General features: G+C 36.5%; 1 protein-coding gene across 4 annotated transcripts in view; it reads right to left on the reverse strand.

The window, feature by feature from the left end:
• Window positions 1–4983: 4983 nt before the first annotated feature.
• Yme1l1 (YME1 like 1 ATPase) overlaps window positions 4984–19147 on the reverse strand; it is a 36387-nt gene continuing 22223 nt past the window's right edge. For all 4 annotated transcript variants that reach the window (XM_042277981.2, XM_076572539.1, XM_042277980.2 and 1 more), the window contains 11 exons: window positions 19049–19139; window positions 15746–15898; window positions 14918–15050; window positions 14030–14092; window positions 10923–11035; window positions 9712–9867; window positions 9157–9308; window positions 8071–8197; window positions 7913–7986; window positions 7336–7422; window positions 4984–6068 (listed from right to left, as the gene is read on the reverse strand). In XM_042277981.2, the coding sequence (XP_042133915.2) occupies window positions 5925–6068; window positions 7336–7422; window positions 7913–7986; window positions 8071–8197; window positions 9157–9308; window positions 9712–9867; window positions 10923–11035; window positions 14030–14092; window positions 14918–15050; window positions 15746–15898; window positions 19049–19139 (1293 nt within the window). In that variant the 3' untranslated portion in view covers window positions 4984–5924. The remainder of the gene's footprint in view (window positions 6069–7335; window positions 7423–7912; window positions 7987–8070; window positions 8198–9156; window positions 9309–9711; window positions 9868–10922; window positions 11036–14029; window positions 14093–14917; window positions 15051–15745; window positions 15899–19048; window positions 19140–19147) is intronic.

A 19147-nucleotide genomic window follows, 5' to 3' on the forward strand; every position in this document is an offset into this window, starting at 1 on the left:
GGTTATGGATTTCTTCAAATTCGGAAGGCTAGTACCAGAATTTATCATTTGAATTTTGGTACTTAAATGAAATGAACAATAGAGATTTCATTGCAATGGGACAATTTTGAGCTTACTTATAGTAATGACCTAAGAATGGTTTTCTGGAATTGGGTTAAAAATGGAACTGTTTAAATGAAGAAATGTATTTCTACTTAGAATAAAGATGCAATTTTGTGTATGCATTTATGCTTTATTAACTGGTGACTTATGAATTGTTTTGTGGAACTGTTTATGTAAAAATGGAATTACTTATGGAAACTGGTTTTGTGTTACAAATGGAACTGTTTAAACAGAAAAGTTTGGGTTTTCTAACTAGGCTTGAGATTTTGCTTAAAAATTATAAAGAAAAGGAGGAGCTATGAGATTGAATTATGTTCGCAGAAACCTATTGATATTAATGCACCCTGGCTTTGTGGAATTGAGGAAATGTTTAAGTTTGATGTGAATACATCGAAGTTTTTTCTATGTTCTGTTAACAAGAAAATTCAAATGACTGAGTTAAAGTTGTAAGACGGAGAAAATTGATAACTATATAGAGCACCATATATGCTAATTCTAATGGTTCTGTTAAGAGTTTGCTTTGAGTTGTAAGATTGAGAAAATTGTGACTATGTATAGCAATATTTATGTTAACCTGTTAATGGTAATGATGAAGCTAAGGGATTCTTTAAGTTTGTAGTCGCCTTAAGAGTTTTGGTTTAGAAAGGGCTTGAGGCAGCTAAGACTGCTGTGGTCACCTTGGACCTAATTCAAAAGAGAAATGCCATCTATATCATCCTCTACTCCCATACTGGGAGGAGTAACAGCTATGGAGATTGCTGTAAGCCATTAGTAGTTATTTTTTTATATATTAAGAAGGGGGGACCTGTGGGAGCCCGTTCTTGGGTTCCTTGTGGCTTTACCCAGCAGGTCCGCATGGAGGATGATTAGGACCACGGGCCTGAGTGCAGGTGTCTGAGATGGTCTGCACTTGGCTGTGCTGGGGGAGGAGGTCTTTTGCTCCACCCCTTGGCGTCTCTATAAAAACCCTGGACCAGAGACAGTCCGGGCCCGTTGGAATAGGTTCCAGGCCCTCTCGAGGCTATCCTTTATTTTCTATCTGTTTATCTCCGCAACATTCTCCACTATAAATCCTTCTATCTAATATTTCCTGCTGCTCGCACTCAAGAAAACTCTGGGAAGCTGTGGGGGTGGTGGGTAAACGCCCCACAGTTATCCAATACCGGGTGGTCAGCCCTGAAATGGCATCCATACAAGCAACACTGAGGGGAGTCCAGCAAGAGTGTGTGTGTGTGTGTGTGTGTGTGTGTGTGTGTGTGTGTGACAATAACAAAGGAAACGGAGGCCAGAGATTTGAGAGGGAGCAAGGGACAGTGGAGCATGAGAGAAGTTGGAGAAGAAAATGGAATGGGGGAAGATGATGTAATTATATTTTAATAAAATAAAACCTACCTCCTTAAATAGCTAATCAGGTGTTTTCTTAAGAATTCATCAGATTGTCCTGAGGCATCATATGTTACCCTATTCTTCATGCTTTTTGTCTTTGGTTCTTATTCATTTATGATTGGCACCTTCCAAATTCCAGTTCCTAAAACTTCAAAAAATGCTGGCAAAGGGATGTCAGCCACAACCACCTCCATCTACCAAGGGCTGCTAGATCACCAAATGCCATGCATTTCACTTACTCTTAGTATGAACCCCAGAGAGACACACCCAGCTCATTCGTTATCCCTATTCAGCTCCCAAGCAGCCAAGACTGATCATCACCCCATGTTCTAAACACCTGGGTCCCAAATCCTTGAAGGAATAAATGTGTACATTAAATATGTTAAAATGTTAAGAGTTAAAGGTACATAGGTCTTACAACTGGCTGTGCGACAGCCAAATTAACTAAAAGACAGGGCTCTAAATTAGTTTTTACATGTTAATATTTCATTACATTTGGCTTGAAATACATAAAGTCAATATCCTACCTGCTACAAACTAACTTGAGGGAGAAATATCCTATACCAACATATAAGCAATTGAAGAGCAAAATGTAATGCATATTATGACTATGGTAAATTGTTATGTGTTGTCAGAGTTCAGGGAGCAGACTTTAGAAGTGAGGCAGCCTCCCACTGCCCCCATTTCAGACTCAAATATGTTTGTCTCATAGTGTCCTCCAAAACCCCTTGTTCACAGATTGGGGGTAGTTTCCCACCACTGTTGGGGGTAGGAGGTGAACCAGCCCAGAAGTAAAACAGTGTCCTTCAAATCAGCTTGAAGATTCCCAACTGTCATTACTATTGTTTATTCCATAATATTGAAGTGCTTACAGTAAGGAAGAAAATTCAGAACTTTAGTCACAGGAATTTGATCCACAAGTTGACACAGAGCAGAGAGGACACTCTCAACTGGAAACTCCAGCAACTGGCCCATCTTTCCCAGTCCACTTCTGCAGGATATTCTTGCACCTGATTTGGTATGTCTCTATTTGTTTTTACTTGGAAAGCTCACCTGAGGGATCATTCTGTTCTGCCCAGACTCCATGGGGAACTCCACTTTGCTGCCTTAACGCACCCCCCAGTCAGCTTCTGTTGGATGTTTTGTGCACCTGACTTGATGGTGTTTTGCTTTCTATCATCTGCCACTTGCTATTTCGCCTTTTCATTTGGTTTGCTTTCTAGTGCTGTGATAAAGACCATGAAGAGCCACTTGGCGAGGAAAGCTTCTTTAGCTTACAAGTCCCAATCACAATCCCTCACTAAGGGAAGCCAAGACAGGAACTAAGATGACAACTTCAATAGGAAAAAATCATCCTCTACCCTTTACATCCCATCTGTAGTCTGTTGTCACAAACTCTTGAAAATTATTGTAGATATTTTCCTATTAACATCTATACTAAAAGTAGTGATTTAAATACAATCACCAGAGTGCTCTAAATTTAAGTGTTTACTTTTATCAGACTTTCATATTTTCAGGTACACTGTACTAGCAAGTTTCTTTCCATTTGAATAACTCCCTTTTGCAGTTCTTCAACAAATCAGGAGGTGATGTCTTCTCATAGCTTTTGTCTCTGAGACTGCTTTACTTCTGAAAGTCAGTTTTGTTGAGTACAATATTCTTGGCAGGCAGGGCTTTCCTTAGCACTTTGAACACAGGTTATTCTGAGCCAACAGCCATTACAGGCAGTCCCCATCTCACTGTCACCAGAGAAGAGTAGACGTAGGGTCTGTCCATTACTGCATTTTATGGTGGTATGCAAGCCCAATACTGAGTTCTAGACCACGTTCTGTGCTTGCTCCCCTCTTCCCGCTGGGAGACTGTGTCTTCATGCTCTGCTGGCTGGATGTGGATAAGTGTAACGTAAGGAATGTACAAACTATCTTTTCTATCCTACTTAATGCATGTTTTCTTAGTACTATCCTACAACCAGGTTCTTTGTTCTTAATTGGCTTGCTTAATCCAAATGAAGGTATTTTCACATATAATGAATTATTTAAGTGGGTGTTCATGCTGGGGATGGATGCTGGAGAGTCCAATTCCCATAATTCAATTAAGGCATTTGGATGGCTTTGAATGTGAGCTCATAAAAGCTTAAAACTGTTTTCTAAATTCACTCACTTTAAAATGCTTCAGTTGGAATGTGCTTTCAAAGTAAGTATATCAGGAGAAATTCATTTTCAGTTGAAAAAAGTCAACTACAAAGCTCAAGCAAACCATCACAAACAACCATTTCATGACTTGGAATTAACAGAAGGCCAACAAAGTATGACTTGTTTCTTCATGAAAACCAGAGTTCAACCAAAACCATGATTCTCTGGTTGTCGTGCCTACTCAGGACAGTTCCCAGCCCACAGGTTCAATGGTTAAACCAGTGAAGGAAGATGTGTAAATAAAACTTGTGTGCCAGGGATGGTGGGGCACACCTATAACCACCCAGAAGCCTCGGGCAGGATGGTCAGTTGGAGGTTAGCCTACACTACACACAGAGAACTTTCTGGAAAAGAGCCAAAACAAACAAACAAACAAGCAAAAACACCCCAGGAAAAATAAAAAGGCTTATTTTCATTTTCACAAGAGAATTCAGTTGATCTGATGTAAATTTAGGATCTCAATGATAAGCAGCTGGCTAGCCTTAAGTGATTGGTTGATCTGCAACATGCAAACAAGATGAGAGTAGATAGTCATGAGGTTTCTGTGACATGAGAAGCGCACAGAAGTTGATAATCACTTCACAAAATATTCTACGTTTACCAGACATGCAGAGTAGAAAATTCTCCAGCTATCTATATCCACATTTGATTGTCAAAGTCTTTGCATACACATGAAGTAGAAGCAATAAAACCAACTAAAACTCAAAAGTCACAGTAAACTTGCGATATAATTTACCAAGACTAGAATTGTGAGGTATTTGATTTGGATGTCATTGAAGAGATACCATGTTATAGTGATTGGTGATGAAATTGTAAACCTCACATAATACAAGCTACAAAGGAAATTTGTATAGTCACTTTGAATTTGAAGGCTTGAAAAAAATATCCTAAAACCTAATAGCAGGGATGATTACACAGAAAAAATGTCTTTGGTCTATATATTTACAATGAACAAGTTTTATAACATGAAAATTACAACTCAATGTGACTGTAAAACTGTTTTAAGTTAGGTTAGATAAAACACGTCACCAATGTTTTCCATATGTGTATGTATGAATATGCAGAGAATGAGGGAAAGGAGAGAGTATGAGCACATGAACATGAATGACAATGGAGACAGTAAAAAGCAGGAAAAATGAAAACAATCCATGAGTCCTGATCAAGAATATAAAGGAGCTCTACCAGCATTTTCAGTCTGAAATTGTTATCAAAATTTAAGATTATTTAAAAAGGCCAAGAATATCATGTAACAAGGTCCCTTTAATTATACCTATCTTCTTCAATGAAGACCATATACATCCTCAATGAGAAAACTGAATGTATTTTAATAGTTCCTTCAAGAATGTAATTTGGTTATAACACCAATACAATGCACTCTACATTCTACTGATTTAAATATGAAATTACTGATAAATCCTGTAATATATGCAGATGCACAAGCCTTCCAACTCTAACAAGGCAGAAGTTGAAAGACCCCTTAAAGGAATTGAGTTTTTGGTTTCATTTTGATTTTGAGATTAAATGTAATTATACAATTATTCAGAATATACTTTGTTACTTGTTTATGTCATAAAATACTGGTGTTCTGAAACCAGTTTTGTCAGTGAGATAGTACAATCTGAAAGAAAATGGGCATGTATGCTGCATTTTTAAAACATTGTAATCATTTAAGTTCTGATAATATCTTTGTTTACAATTCAAAAAGCTTCTTTGAAAGGCCATTTTACATGGTCAATTAAGAACATAATTAAGTACTTCTAAATGATTTCCACTGATACATGTAGAAATTGATTTACCCATGGCATTTGTTTTTTTTTTTTTTACCAAAGAGAAATATTACTATCAGGAGATGATAGCTTTTCAATTATTTTAGCTTGCAAATTAAAAAAAAAAAAAAAATACTTACCAGTAGATAAAGGCACAATTTTTACTCACTTCAAGTAACCAACCATAAAATGATTGCTTACTTTCAACATGATTGATTGACATTTTTCAAACAATCTGTCTTTAATCCTGACAGCTCTTTATTTATTGTGTTTTCATGTACTTGCTATGGGTTACTAATCTTCAATGGGTGTCATCATGGGAATAACCAAAATCAGATAATGTGACAGAAGACTGACAAAGTGTTTCACATCCTTGAGTTATATACCAAGTCAAGAATGGGAGTTGAAGAATGTTGCAAAAAGAGACTGCAGGGCTACTTATATTCTTGTAATAAAACCAACAATATCAAGAGAGTTATCATCTCACTTCCAATTTCTTCCCCTCAAGAACAATTTGAATCTCTTTGGCATCCAAAGTCTCATAAGTCAACAAGGCTTCTGCTAGATTCTTATGTTCTTTTGCATGAGTTTTCAAGATATGTTTTGCTCGTTCATATGATTCCTGAAAGAGAAAAGCAAGTCATAGAAGAAAATATAGAGATGCAATAACCATAGGTAAGGAGAAAATAAAACCAATGGGGCTTTAAAATGTTTTGATTTATACTTTTAAAAAAGCATTTAAAAGCTTTGTTTGAAAACATAAATTATTTATATATAAGAATATAAACAGCACGTGGAATGTATCACAACAGAAGAGTTTGGAAACATTTCAAGAGAGTCTCTGCCTTTCCAGAATGTTCATTTTCTCCGTTGTGACTACTAAGCATTTCTTTCTTTTCCCTCCAGCAGTTAAAGACTGGAAGACTGCATTCCTGAAATTCCTACTCTTATTCCAGAAACTTCTTTGTTCCCATCACCATTTCCAGATCATTAGTAACCTATCTCTTGCAGGAAGCACTACTCCTCTGAAGGTCAAACCATTTGAATATTGGCTGCAAATCCCCCTTGACAAGCCCTCTAATTAATACTGATGATATTCCTCATTCAATAGACACCGACAGATTTTTTCCTTTATTCCAAGAGCCACCTTAATGGATGGATAACTTCAGTACCTACGAATACTTAAGCAACCTTTCTAGTAAGCTCCAGACCAACATACCTAGTTCTAACTTAGAATTTTCATTACGATGTTCAAATTTAGCAACTTCTTATTAAACAAAAACATTCTACCCACACCAAGAGCTTACATCCCAGTTTGGTCTCCATGCTTTTCAGTTAATGGCATAAACAATATAGTTACCAGAGGCAGAAATCTGGAAAATGGTTTCAGCTGCTCTCTTACTTTTCCTATCTGATACATACTATTTTAATTCTATGTAACTATTTTTTTTGAGGCTAGTTTCAAATGTACTATGTAGTCAAGGGTGTCCCTGAACTTCTAATCCTCCTGCCTACACCTTCCAAGTGCTGAGATTACAGGCATGAGCCACCATGCCTAGTTTCTGTGGTACTGGGAATCAAACCCAGTGATTTGTACATGCTAGGCAATCACAACCAACGGAAACATACCCAAAATCTTTATCAGTATCTCTTGAGCACACTCAGAGTTTCTTCACCTCTTATATTTGATAGAGTGAGATTTAGAAACACTAGTTATCGTCACTCATTTTTGTTTGCAGTACTGGGGGCTAAACCCAAGGCATTTCATAAGGTAGGCAAAGCACTCTCTATTAATGAACTATACCCTCTTATTACTATTTTTTAAAGTACTTAGGCAGAGTTTTGTATTAAAAAAATAAAATAAATAATCAAGCTCAGAAAAGTATTACCCGTAGAAGGATTCTTATTTCTTGTTCAATGGCAGATTGAGTTTCAGGACTTAGTGTTCCTGCATCATTGTAGGTCATAACTCCAAGCTAAAATCAACAGGAATAAAGTAATTGAACAAATTACTACCAAGAAATTTAGCACAGTAAGTACTAGCCTATATATAAGTGGGGGTGGGAGGGACAAGAAATGCAACATAAAAATGTTGAGTGCAATGAAATATCAACTTTGGAAAACACAGGGACAAATCAAAATAGCAAATGTATGATATAAAACTTGAAGTCTTTTAAGTGCCTTCTCAGAAAACCCTGGCAGCTCTCCCAAATCTAGAAATTCACAGTTCATGTTCATGTGGGTTACAATGATATTGAAAATGTAAAATAAGTTCAGAAAGATGAAAGAGCTAAATAATTTAATTTAGCACTTTATTAGTTCATGATGTCTAAGTAGAAAAAAAATCTGTATTACTACTCAGAGCAATGCTCAGAATAAGTCTCAAATTAATTAGGAATCAGACAAGGAAAAAGAATGCTATCCACTCACAAACCTATCAAAGAATGACATGGGAAATCAAACTACCTTTTCACTCATTCCAAATCTGGTCACCATCCTCTTTGCAATTTGTGTTGCATTATCAAAATCACTAGAAGCACCTAGATTAAGAACATAAACATACTTTTGAAAATCTTTAAATGAATAAACATAAATTTGAAGTAAATGTACTATCAAAAACCAACCTGTTGTAATATGATCAGTTCCAAATATGAGCTCCTCTGCCACTCTCCCTCCCATACTAACATCCATTTGTGCAAGCAGCTGGGCTCTGGTTTCATTCCACCTGTCATTCTCAGGCAGCAGTGAGACCTATACAATTTCATAATAAGCACATAATAATAAAGGAAAGACATTCAGATACAGTTCTGAAATAGTTATATTCATAACCAGTCATTCAATTTTTCCAGACAGTATTCAATATAATAATGCTGAAAGCCAAGCGATTTGACAGACATGGTCATCAGGTAACTTAATGACATAAAATCTTTATGACATGAAACCAACATGAAAAACAAAGAAAATTCTCTGTATAGGTACATCTTACAAACAGCAGCTACATAATGCTGCAAGAGGACTTTTTTCCAGCTGTATAAAAATAATGAAGCAGTCATATATTAGAAAGATTCAAGACATAGCATGTACTAATAAGTACCTTAGAACAACTATGAAAACAGCCACTATGACATAAACTGTGTCTTTATGTCTAGTAGTTTATTTAGATACTTAAAAATTATAGTCTATAATCACTCTTCAATTATATTTTCTTGGAAATTTGTAACACCTGAAATATATTATGAAACTACTCTGATAGAAAATTATAGCAAATGGATCTTATTTCATTACTGTTCAGGAATTCAGAAAGGATAAAAATCATTAGGAAGTCACAATCTCCTACATAAGCTTCTAGAAAGGTATATTTGAAAGTGAATTTTAAAACAAGAAAATGAGGTATGTAAGTCAAGGTGGCTCAAACACGTGATCCTAGGACTTGTAAAGGTGAAGCAGGAGGATTACAAGTTTCAGGGCAGTCCAATGACATGGAGCGTTTCAGGCCAACCTGAGCTACAAAGGGAGAAGTGACCTGTTTCAAAGCAAGCAAACCAACAAAACAAAATGAAACAAACAAATCCAACTAAACTAAACTAAAAAAAAAAACAAAACTACACTGGTATATGGTTCAGTGGTGAGAGCTTGATTTACATTCATGAGTCTCTGAATTCAAACCAAAGTAATGGGGGGAGGGGGAGGAATGTCCATAGGAAACTTACATGTCCAAGTGTGGGCCCCCGTGGCATGATTGTAGCTTTATTGATTGGCATTGCATCCTTTGTGTAATATGCAATAATAGCATGACCAGATTCATGATAGGCTGTTATGGTTTTGTTTTTGTTATCAATTTCCACACTTCTTCTTTCTGGTCCTAAGATAAATAATGTACTATATTAGAAAGGTATACTTAACTGTTGGGCATGGTAGCCTATAATCCCAGCACTACAGAGGCAAGAGAATAATAGGTTCCAGGCTAGCTCATGATTCACTGTGATAACAGGAAGGCAGAGACACACACAGAGAATGCATGAGCACTCATTATGGAGGATGGAGGCATGGTGGCTCACTCACATCTGTAATCTCAGCATTCAGAAGGCTGAGGCAAGATGATTACCATGAGTTCACAGATAGCCTGAGGTACATAAGTAGAAATGAGGGCCACCAGACCAGCTTGGATTATAGAATGAAAGTCAGTCTCCAAAAAAAAGGTAGGGCAAGATGGAAACAAAGAAAAACATGAACTGCAGGATAAGGGGATGGGAAGGAAGGCATACCCATTAGAATCTTATCTTTGGAAAACTCTAGTTCCTTCATGGTAACCATTTCTTTTCCATCAACAGCTGCCTTTAATGCAGCTTGGTTCACAAGATTCTCCAGCTCTGCTCCAGAAAACCCAACAGTACCTCGAGCTATGATTTCTGGATCAACAGCTATAGACAAAGAGAACAACGTAATAAATCTCCATCACTAAACAGAAGCTCTTCCACTGAACTCGTTTTAAATGTAGAAAAAACACAATTACTCTGAATTATAACTTAAAATACATATCTTAAAACTAGAATTGAATTTACTAAAACTGATGCATCAAAATATGACATTGTATGTTAATATTACTAATTAATACTATTTATTATAATACTGTTAACAATAATAAATTCTTACGTCAATAATAAAACTTCCAGAAAAGGCCTAAGTTTTATTAACTTTCTAAAAACAAAACAAAAAGTGGACTTGCTGGAAATGAAATTAGAAACTTCAAATATGACCTACACTGGGCCTGGAGAGATGGCCCAGCAGTTAAGAACATTAACTGCTCTTGCAGAGAACCCAGGTTCAGTTCCCAGCATCCACAGGTCGGCTCCTTCTCTGGCCTCTACTAGTACTGTGCATGTGGTATATATACATGCAGACAGTTATACACATACAAAGATAAAAATAAATACATCTTAAATATGCCCTATACTAATGTCCAGCCTGACCACAAATTAAAAAAGCAAGCTCACAGTCAAAATTCTGTTCTCTTAAATACCATCTTGAAACACCTTGGTCTCCCTTTATGATGGGAAACAAACTTAGTTTTACAGGCTGATTCAGGATATATCCTTAAAATTATTGCAGCTTATACTACTGTCACTTATTTCCAAGTGGCTCCATGCTTTCATGTGCCTTGTTCTGTATTTTGCTTTCTTGCTAAATGGAGCCTTTTTTTTTTTTTTTTTTTTTTTTGTATTTTCTATTTTTACTTTAAAATCTATACATGCCTGTCTATAAACCCCAAACAAAATTTCCTTTGGAATCAGGATTCAAGAATAAAATACAATTAGGGATATACACAAACTGAAGAATGCATATATAAATGGGTATAAAGAGGAGGAAAAAATTAACTGGTCTGAGGCATAAACCAAATAAGGACCACAAACAGAATGGCTAGATATATACCCATTTTCCAGAAATAACAATGTTAGAATCAAGGAATTGAACTCACATTTGTCAAACTTTATTTTATTAAGATACCATTTTAAAATTTCAGTCCGACCCCTCACATCTGGCCTTGGAACTGTAACTTGCATGTCAAAACGACCAGGACGTATTAAGGCACTAAGGGAAAAAATTAAACAAATACATATAAATTAATAAGCTGAAGATGCTAGCACACACTAAATGTGATGGGGAAGCAACGACAATCACAGATAAAAAAGAACTCTGAATATCAATGTTCAGACAGTTCCCTCAGAAGCACAGACAACAGTCTCAGTAAGTCTCAGAGGGTTCAAGGGCGCCTAACACCAATCATCACAGGAGTAAGACACTAAGGACTCCCAGGGCCAACCTGGACTAGGTAGTGTCACCTCTGTGAAATAATAATGACCAGAAGGTAAAACAAAGGTTCAATTAGATACATGTGTGCAACTAAGGTGGCGCTCTCTCTCCTCTCCCTCCCAATGTTGAGTCCCCTCCCTTTTTCAGTTTCCCACAAAGGTTCATTTATACACACACTTACAACAAGGTGGCGCTCTCTCCTCTCCCTCCCTTTTCCCTTTTCCCACTGAAGACCACATGTGCTATATTTTCCTCTCTATTGCAGCTCTGTCCCTTCCCCAGTGGTCCCATTAGCTTTCCTGGTTTGCACAGTTACTCCAGGTTATGTGCTCACATCTGAAGATCTGAAGCTGGATGCATGGCTTCCAGAGTTAGTCTACTACAGATTTTTTTTTTTATTTATTTTTTTTTTTGGTTTTTCGAGACAGGGTTTCTCTGTGTAGCTTTGCGCCTTTCCTGGAACTCACTTGGTAGCCCAGGCTGGCCTCGAACTCACAAAGATCCGCCTGCCTCTGCCTCCCGAGTGCTGGGATTAAAGGCATGCGCCACCACCGCCCGGCCAGATTTTTTTTTTTAAATGAAGATATGTAAGTCTTTTTGAGAGAGGATCTTTTATATTGCCCAACAGTTCTTAACTCACTATGTAGCCCATGCTGGTCTCAAACTCAGAGATCGGTCTGTCTCTTCCTCCCAAATGCTTAAATTAAAGGTGTGTTGCTCCCACTGGTTAATAAAGAAGCTGCTTTGGCCTATGGCAAAGGAGGATAAGAGCCAGGTAAGAAATTCAAGCGGAAGAAGGGAGGAGTCAGGGGCAGACTCCATCCAGCTGTGAAAGGAGCAAGATGCCAGCAGACTGGTAAAGTCATGGCCACGAAGCAAAATAACGATTAATAGAAATGGGTTAATTTAAGTTGTAAGAGCTAGTTAGTATTAAGCCTGAGCAATAGGCTAGCTAGTATTAAGCCTGAGCAATAGGCCAAACAGTTTGTAATTGATATTTAAGCCTCTGAGTGATTATTTACAAGTGGTATGGGACAGGGCGGGACAAAAAGCCTTGTTTACATGAAACCTATGAACCACAATAATGATCAGCATGGTACAATAACCCTAAGAATTCAACAGTGGCATGCAAACCTTGGTGGTAAACAACAGCTCTCTAATTGGACTTAAAACCTACTCAACAAGAGGGAAATCATGCCTGGTACTGGAAAGCTAGCCAGCTACCCAGGGCTAGTAAAGATCTTGGAGGAGGACCTACAACCACTATTTTACTAAACCAGCACAATTCCTAACTACATTCTGGATATTTGTCCTTATATCCACAGATAAGTGTAGTCTTCAACCCTCAGCAAGGAAACTTCTCATTGCAACTGACAAGAGACCACTACAGAAAACTACATATGGTCAAAATGCAGAGTTGTGGAGCCCAGTATGAACTGATCCATGCAGAACACAACTCCTACACCTAAGGCTCAAGTATCATTTAGGAAGAGGGGGTGGAAAGACTGTAAGAGGCCAAGGAGCGGGGAACTTGTAAGATTGTGTATCTCCTACAAATGTCAGAAGCTACACTCATAGTGTCTCACCAACATGGTTGCCTAAACATGACCTCAACAAGGATGATGTCATGCTATGCTAAGGTGGATGGGGGAAAGCTTATGAGGCCTCAACCCTAGACAAAGAATTATAGGTAAGTAAAAAAATACTAAGAACAGTAACATGAGTCTTGCCCAGGGAACAGCATACCAAACGGTTATCCAATACCAAATGGTCAGACCTAAAAAAACATATACATACAACTAACACTACATACACTTAGGAAGGTTGTATTTATGTATTTAGGAATACAGATACACATACACACGTAACAGAGATTAAAGAAAAAAGGCCATGAATTTGAAAAAAGGTCTGGTTTGGTGGTGGTGGTGGTGGTGGTGGTGGTGGTGGTGGTGGTGGTGTGTGTGTGTGTGTGTGTGTGTGTTGGGGGGAGGGGTTTCCCATGGGAGGACTTCAAGGAGGGGAAGAGGAGAAATGATGTGATTATAATTTTAAAAAAGCAAAATAATCATTGAAAAAACACATATACTCCCTTCTCAATTGCTACCTAGAATGCTGCATTGTTGTATTAGAAAAAGACAAGCTACTAATCACACAAAAAATAACTCTTATATAAAATTTTTTAATTAAAAGTTACTTCTATTTTTTAAATATGGGAGGACAGGTATGTGCACTTTAGTGTAGGTGCCTGTAGAAGCCAGAAGGAAGTGTTTGATCCCCTAGGCTGGAACGATGGGTGGTTGTAAGCTGGAGGGCATGGGTGATGGAACTCAGACTCAGATCCACTACAAGAACAGTGTTTCCTTCACCCCTGAGCCATCGCTAGCCCCATCCCCAACACAGAAACTTTTAATGCTATAAATCTCACATCTAAAATGCTTTCTGCTTAAATGTGATATATGTTATTCAATATTATTGAGAAGCAATTTAACAGTTCTGAATTCAAAGTAAATAATCCACCTAGGTTTTAATATGTTAGGTTGAACAAACATCACTTTGATTTAATTTTAGAACTATTTTTTCTTTAGGAATTCTATGCTCATTGGTAATTATGTCACATTCCCCAAGCCTTTGGCAACTAATCTGTCTCTGGATTTGCTTATTCTAAACATTCCCTATAAATGGAACTGTGCAAGATGACATGTGTGGTAGGCTTCTTCTCTTGGTACAATGCTGTAGTATATCAGTACTTCATAGAATTCTTTTCATACTTACTTATCTAATGCCTCTGGGAAATTTGTGGCACCTATGATGATTACTCCTTCATTGGGTTTGAAACTAGAGAGGAAAAAAAAGGTACCATTTCACTGAAAACTGAAGCACAGCTTACATGTAATAACTATATATAAAAATGTTCATTGTTAACCTTAACTGATAATAAACAACCAATTACATAAATCACAAATCCCTGTTATAGTTACTTAGCTTGGGTGCCTATTTAAATTTGAAAAAAAATTATTTTTAACTTTACTAATTCAAATTATTTGGTCCTAGATCTCTATTTTAGTCAAAATACCCAACACTGACATTAAGAGAGTTCATTCAAGGCAACATTTCTTCCTTTTTATATCATGAACAGTGATATAGGCTCTAACTTGATTACAACGCTCAGTCACCAACTATATAGACCTAGTTGCATTACCGCTTACTTCTGGGGAATTTGAGTCAGCATTGGAGATCTAATCCAGGTACTCGTGTATACTGGAGGCAGATAATTCACCACTGAGCCGTACCTATACTCCATACCTTTCTTTCTTTAAATAGACCAGTTTGAGCTTGAATTATTGTTTTCCTCTTATAAATATAATGGAATAAATGAAAATAGGTACACATTACAATTTTGAGAGAAACTGATACATCAATTAGTAATGCAAACAACATTGAAAGAAAAACTTGACTTCTTACATGAGATGACTCTGTTGCCTAAACATGTAGCATTTAATATCTATACAATTTTACCAAATCCTTCATGAGAAGAACTTGAATACAATCAAGTCTGTAAATATCAAATATTGGAAGATACCTGTTACTCTAAATTATCTTTAAAATGGATAAATGCTAATTTTTAAAATATTTCATCATATTTAAAAAAGACTCAATTACCCATCCATTTCAGCAAGAAGTTGATTGATAGTCTGCCTCGAATATGGATGCATTGGAGATTCAATTCTTTTCCCACCAACAGAATCTAATTCATCAATGAATATAACACAAGGAGCATTTGCTTTTGCTTCTCCTAAGAAAACAAACAAAAAAATTCAAATAAGTTGAAAGAAATTAACACGTTTTTAACATAAAAATATTAAAACCTGTAAGACTATCAGCTTAAAAAAATCATAGGGGAAAAAAAGAGGTTACATTTTACTAAGAATAGTAATGTTGGAGGGTTGTACTAAAGAGCATGACAGAAAATGACAATTGGTTATCATTCTTCCTAACTGTACACATTAATTCAATCAAAACTGAAGCTAATAACTCTTTATAATGCTACAGAATCAATAAATAAAATGAAACACCAAAAAACTTTCAACAGCCAACTTTCAACAATTAACTTTCAACAGTCCCTAGCTTCATCTGGCACATCTACCAGGCTCTATTTAGCCTATTTCAGGAAAGAGTAAAGCGCCTGCAACATCAGTAGAAAATGGACTTGAGTTCAAATTCCCAGAACTCAAAAAAGGTGGAAGAGAATTGAATAACTGATTGCACAGACCACACACCCACACTTCACACATACATACAATAATAATAAAATTGTTTAAATAAAGAGTACAGCTCCATTTTGGTTCAATCATTAAGTTACCTGAAACTAAAACCCATTTCAGAAATGCAATAGAAGAAATTATCAAGGAAAGGATAAATAAATAAAACAAAACATTACTGTTTCTCTAACTAACAAAATATAACATCAAAATATACATCAAAACATACTAAAAAGATTTCTGATCCTGCTGGCTCCTACACCCACAAACATCTCATCGAATTCTGATCCAGACGCATAATAAAAAGGAACATCAGCTTCTCCTGCCACAGCTCGGGCAAGAAGTGTCTTTCCTGTTCCTGGTGGCCCAACTAAAAGAATTCCTAAAAGGAAAGAAAAGTAGACAAGAATGATCCATTATTTTTAAATCTCTTGGTAAGAACCTTCCACACAAATAATTATTAATTTCTGTAATAGAAATGACAGCAATAATCAATATTGCCAAACATGGCAAAGAAACTACGTTTCTGCTAATGTTTCAAGATTTTCTCTACAACTAGTTTTTCCTGTGCCATTTAAATATTATTTACAGCCAGGAGTGGTGGCACATGCCTGTATTCCCAGCACTAGAGAGGCAGGAGGTGGATCCCTGTGAATTTGAGGCCAACCTGATCTACATACTACATAAAGAGCTTCAGGCCAGCCAGGTACAGAGTGAGATTCTGGCACAAACAAACAAACAAACATATACATATAAATATATATAAAATTCACACATCAACAAGTAAAAAAAGAAAAGAATATTAAGACAAAGAAATACACTCACTTGTAACAACATAAAATTCACACTAAAAGATATGCAGCCAAATATAATGGAAGAATCTTGTTAAGGTATTTCCATAAAAGTCCAAAAATATTTTCTAGACATTTGGTATAAAATAATTTTTTTTAAAAACTCAATGAATGATATTAAAGAAATAATGTTAATTTGAGCTGAGTCAGATAAAATTAGGGCAATGGCTTTATTTGTAGGTGACACATAGTTGATGTCTACAGTTTTCTTTCTTATGCTCAAGGGAGAAATAAAATGCACATATAGGCATGGGCAAACAGTCAGAAAAACATTTGACAAGATGCCAAATACTGTTGAGTACAGGATGATAATACATAAATGTTAACTGCAATTATTCTAAGGTTTCCCAAATATTTAAGTTTTCATACCAATAAGCTTTTCCCATAGTAAGTCGGAAAAAAAGTAATCCCTGATTGTATATAACTCTTGTAATTACATTAAAACAGCAACAAAGCTACAGTGATGTTACATTTTAACATTTTTTAAAAAGGTAAAAACAAGCTCAGAAATGGCATAAAGCTTATATTAGTATTACCATATTTTAGTGATATCCAATTGGTTTAAGTTGTTTATAATTTTGACATACCTTAGTATATACCTCAAGACTTTTCCATAAATTAATCTAATACTCTATTAAAAATTAAGTGTAACTACAGTTTTAAATATTCTCTATATGATATTACATCACTGTACCCCTAAGTGGGAAAAGTTCAAGGAAATTTTTCCAGAAGTTTCCAGAAGAGATGCTCAGTGGTCTAAAAAATCTAGCCTTAAACTGCAGAGCCTTTGGATTATTTGAAACAGCTACCAAATACCTGCATGTTAATGGTCTGCCCTAAGCTACTGGTGCTATTACAAGACTGTTAAAAGTCAGAGACAGAACCTAATGGGAAGAGGTGGGTCAGTGGAGGCATGCCTTAAAGGATAGATTGTGTCTTGGATGCTATGCCATGCCATGCTCTCAACCCTGCCCCTACCACTTGCTTTCTGGTTACTGTGAGGTGAGAAGCTTTGTGCTACCATGCACTTAGCCTCACCTCAAACCTCAGTGATGGATCAGGACTGTGGATTAAAACCTCTCAAACTACAAGCCTGAAGCCTTCCTTTGAAGACAACAAACAAAACAAATTAACTTTAATGCAGTAGTTCCATTCCTAGAAATGTTTCTTTTTTCTTTCTTTCTTTTCTTTTCTTTTCTTTCTCTTTTTTAGAGAAGTGTCTCCTGTTTTTCAGGCTAACCTCAAATTTCTGATCCTCCTGCATCCACCTCCCAAGTGTTAGGATTACAGGCTCAGTTTATACCATAGTGGGGATCAAATCTTGTGCTTGTGCATACTGGATAACCACTATATAAACTGATGTATAGATCCAACTATCCCTTAGAAACTTATTCTAAGTAAATAATTAGGCTGAAGGACAAAACTATGTTAGAGTGGTCGTCAGACTGCTATTTTTAATAGAAAAAAAAACCATATAAATGTTTACATGAAAGTACAAATCTTGCTGGGTGGCGGTGACACATGCCTTTAATCCTAGCACTCAGGAGGCAGAGCCAGGTGGATCTCTGTGAGTTTGAGGCCAGCCTGGTCTACAGAGTGAGATCTAGGACCAAAACAACACAGAGAAACCCTGTCTCAAAAAACCAAAAGATTAAAAAAGAAAGTATAAATAATTAGCATGTAGTCTTCATAATTATAAAGATCATGAGGACAATTTCCACAGTTCCTACTTAAAAGAAATCCTCAAGAATTCTCATATTAAAAAAGAAAAATCTGCCGGGCGGTGGTGGCGCACACCTTTAATCCCAGCACTCGGGAGGCAGAGGCAGGCGGATCTCTGTGAGTTCGAGGCCAGCCTGGTCTCCAAAGTGAGTTCCAGGAAAGGCGCAAAGCTACACAGAGAAACCCTGTCTCGAAAAAAGCAAAAAAAAAAAAAAAAGAAAAATCTAAGGAGTTAGAGTATAGTTCAGCGGTATAGTGCTTACCTACTATGTACAAGGTATGTGAGTTTGATCTCCAGTACAAGAACAAAACAAAACAAAACAAAGAAAACAAAAACATCAGTGCTTAGTTAGTGTGACCCTGAATGGGTGCCTGACCCTGATGGGGATGGTGACATTAAGAAGATCACTACTAGAACAAATGCTGAACTTTGTGTACAAAGCAATGAAGTTAACAGATTTATATCCATGTAAAAGCACTAGTTTTAAAGTTATAGAAAAAAAAAATCTTTATATGAGGTTAGAGAGATGGCTCAGGATTTAAGAGCACTGGATTCTCTTCTAGAGGACCTGGGTTCAATTCCCAGCACCTACAAGGCAGCTCCAAAACTCTGTAATTCTAGTCCTGGGTGATCTGATGCCCTCTTCTTGCCTCCCCCGGTCCCTGGCAAACACACGGTAGGCAGACATACATGTAGGAAAAAAAACACCCACATGTGTAACCTTTTTCACAACTGTAACTAAACAATCCGTCTTTTTAGTAAACGCACAGCCAAGGATTTAAGAAGCATTATGTCTTACTAAAAAGTAGTTGCAGAACTTTATTTGTAGAATAAGCACATATTTTTAAAAACAAAACTTAGGAATTGAATCTAATCAGTTATAATATGATCAAATAAAATTTGTAATATATTACTTTATGTTTTATACCAAATCATGATAAAAGGGAGAATATCTTACCTTTGGGAAGTTTACCTCCAAGCACAGTAAATTTTTGTGGGTTTTTCAAGAATTCAACCACTTCCTGTAATTCTTGTTTGGCTTCCTCCACCTTAAATG

Source organism: Peromyscus maniculatus, chromosome 5 (genome assembly GCF_049852395.1).
Source record: "Peromyscus maniculatus bairdii isolate BWxNUB_F1_BW_parent chromosome 5, HU_Pman_BW_mat_3.1, whole genome shotgun sequence".
Classification (NCBI taxonomy): Eukaryota; Metazoa; Chordata; class Mammalia; order Rodentia; family Cricetidae; genus Peromyscus; species Peromyscus maniculatus.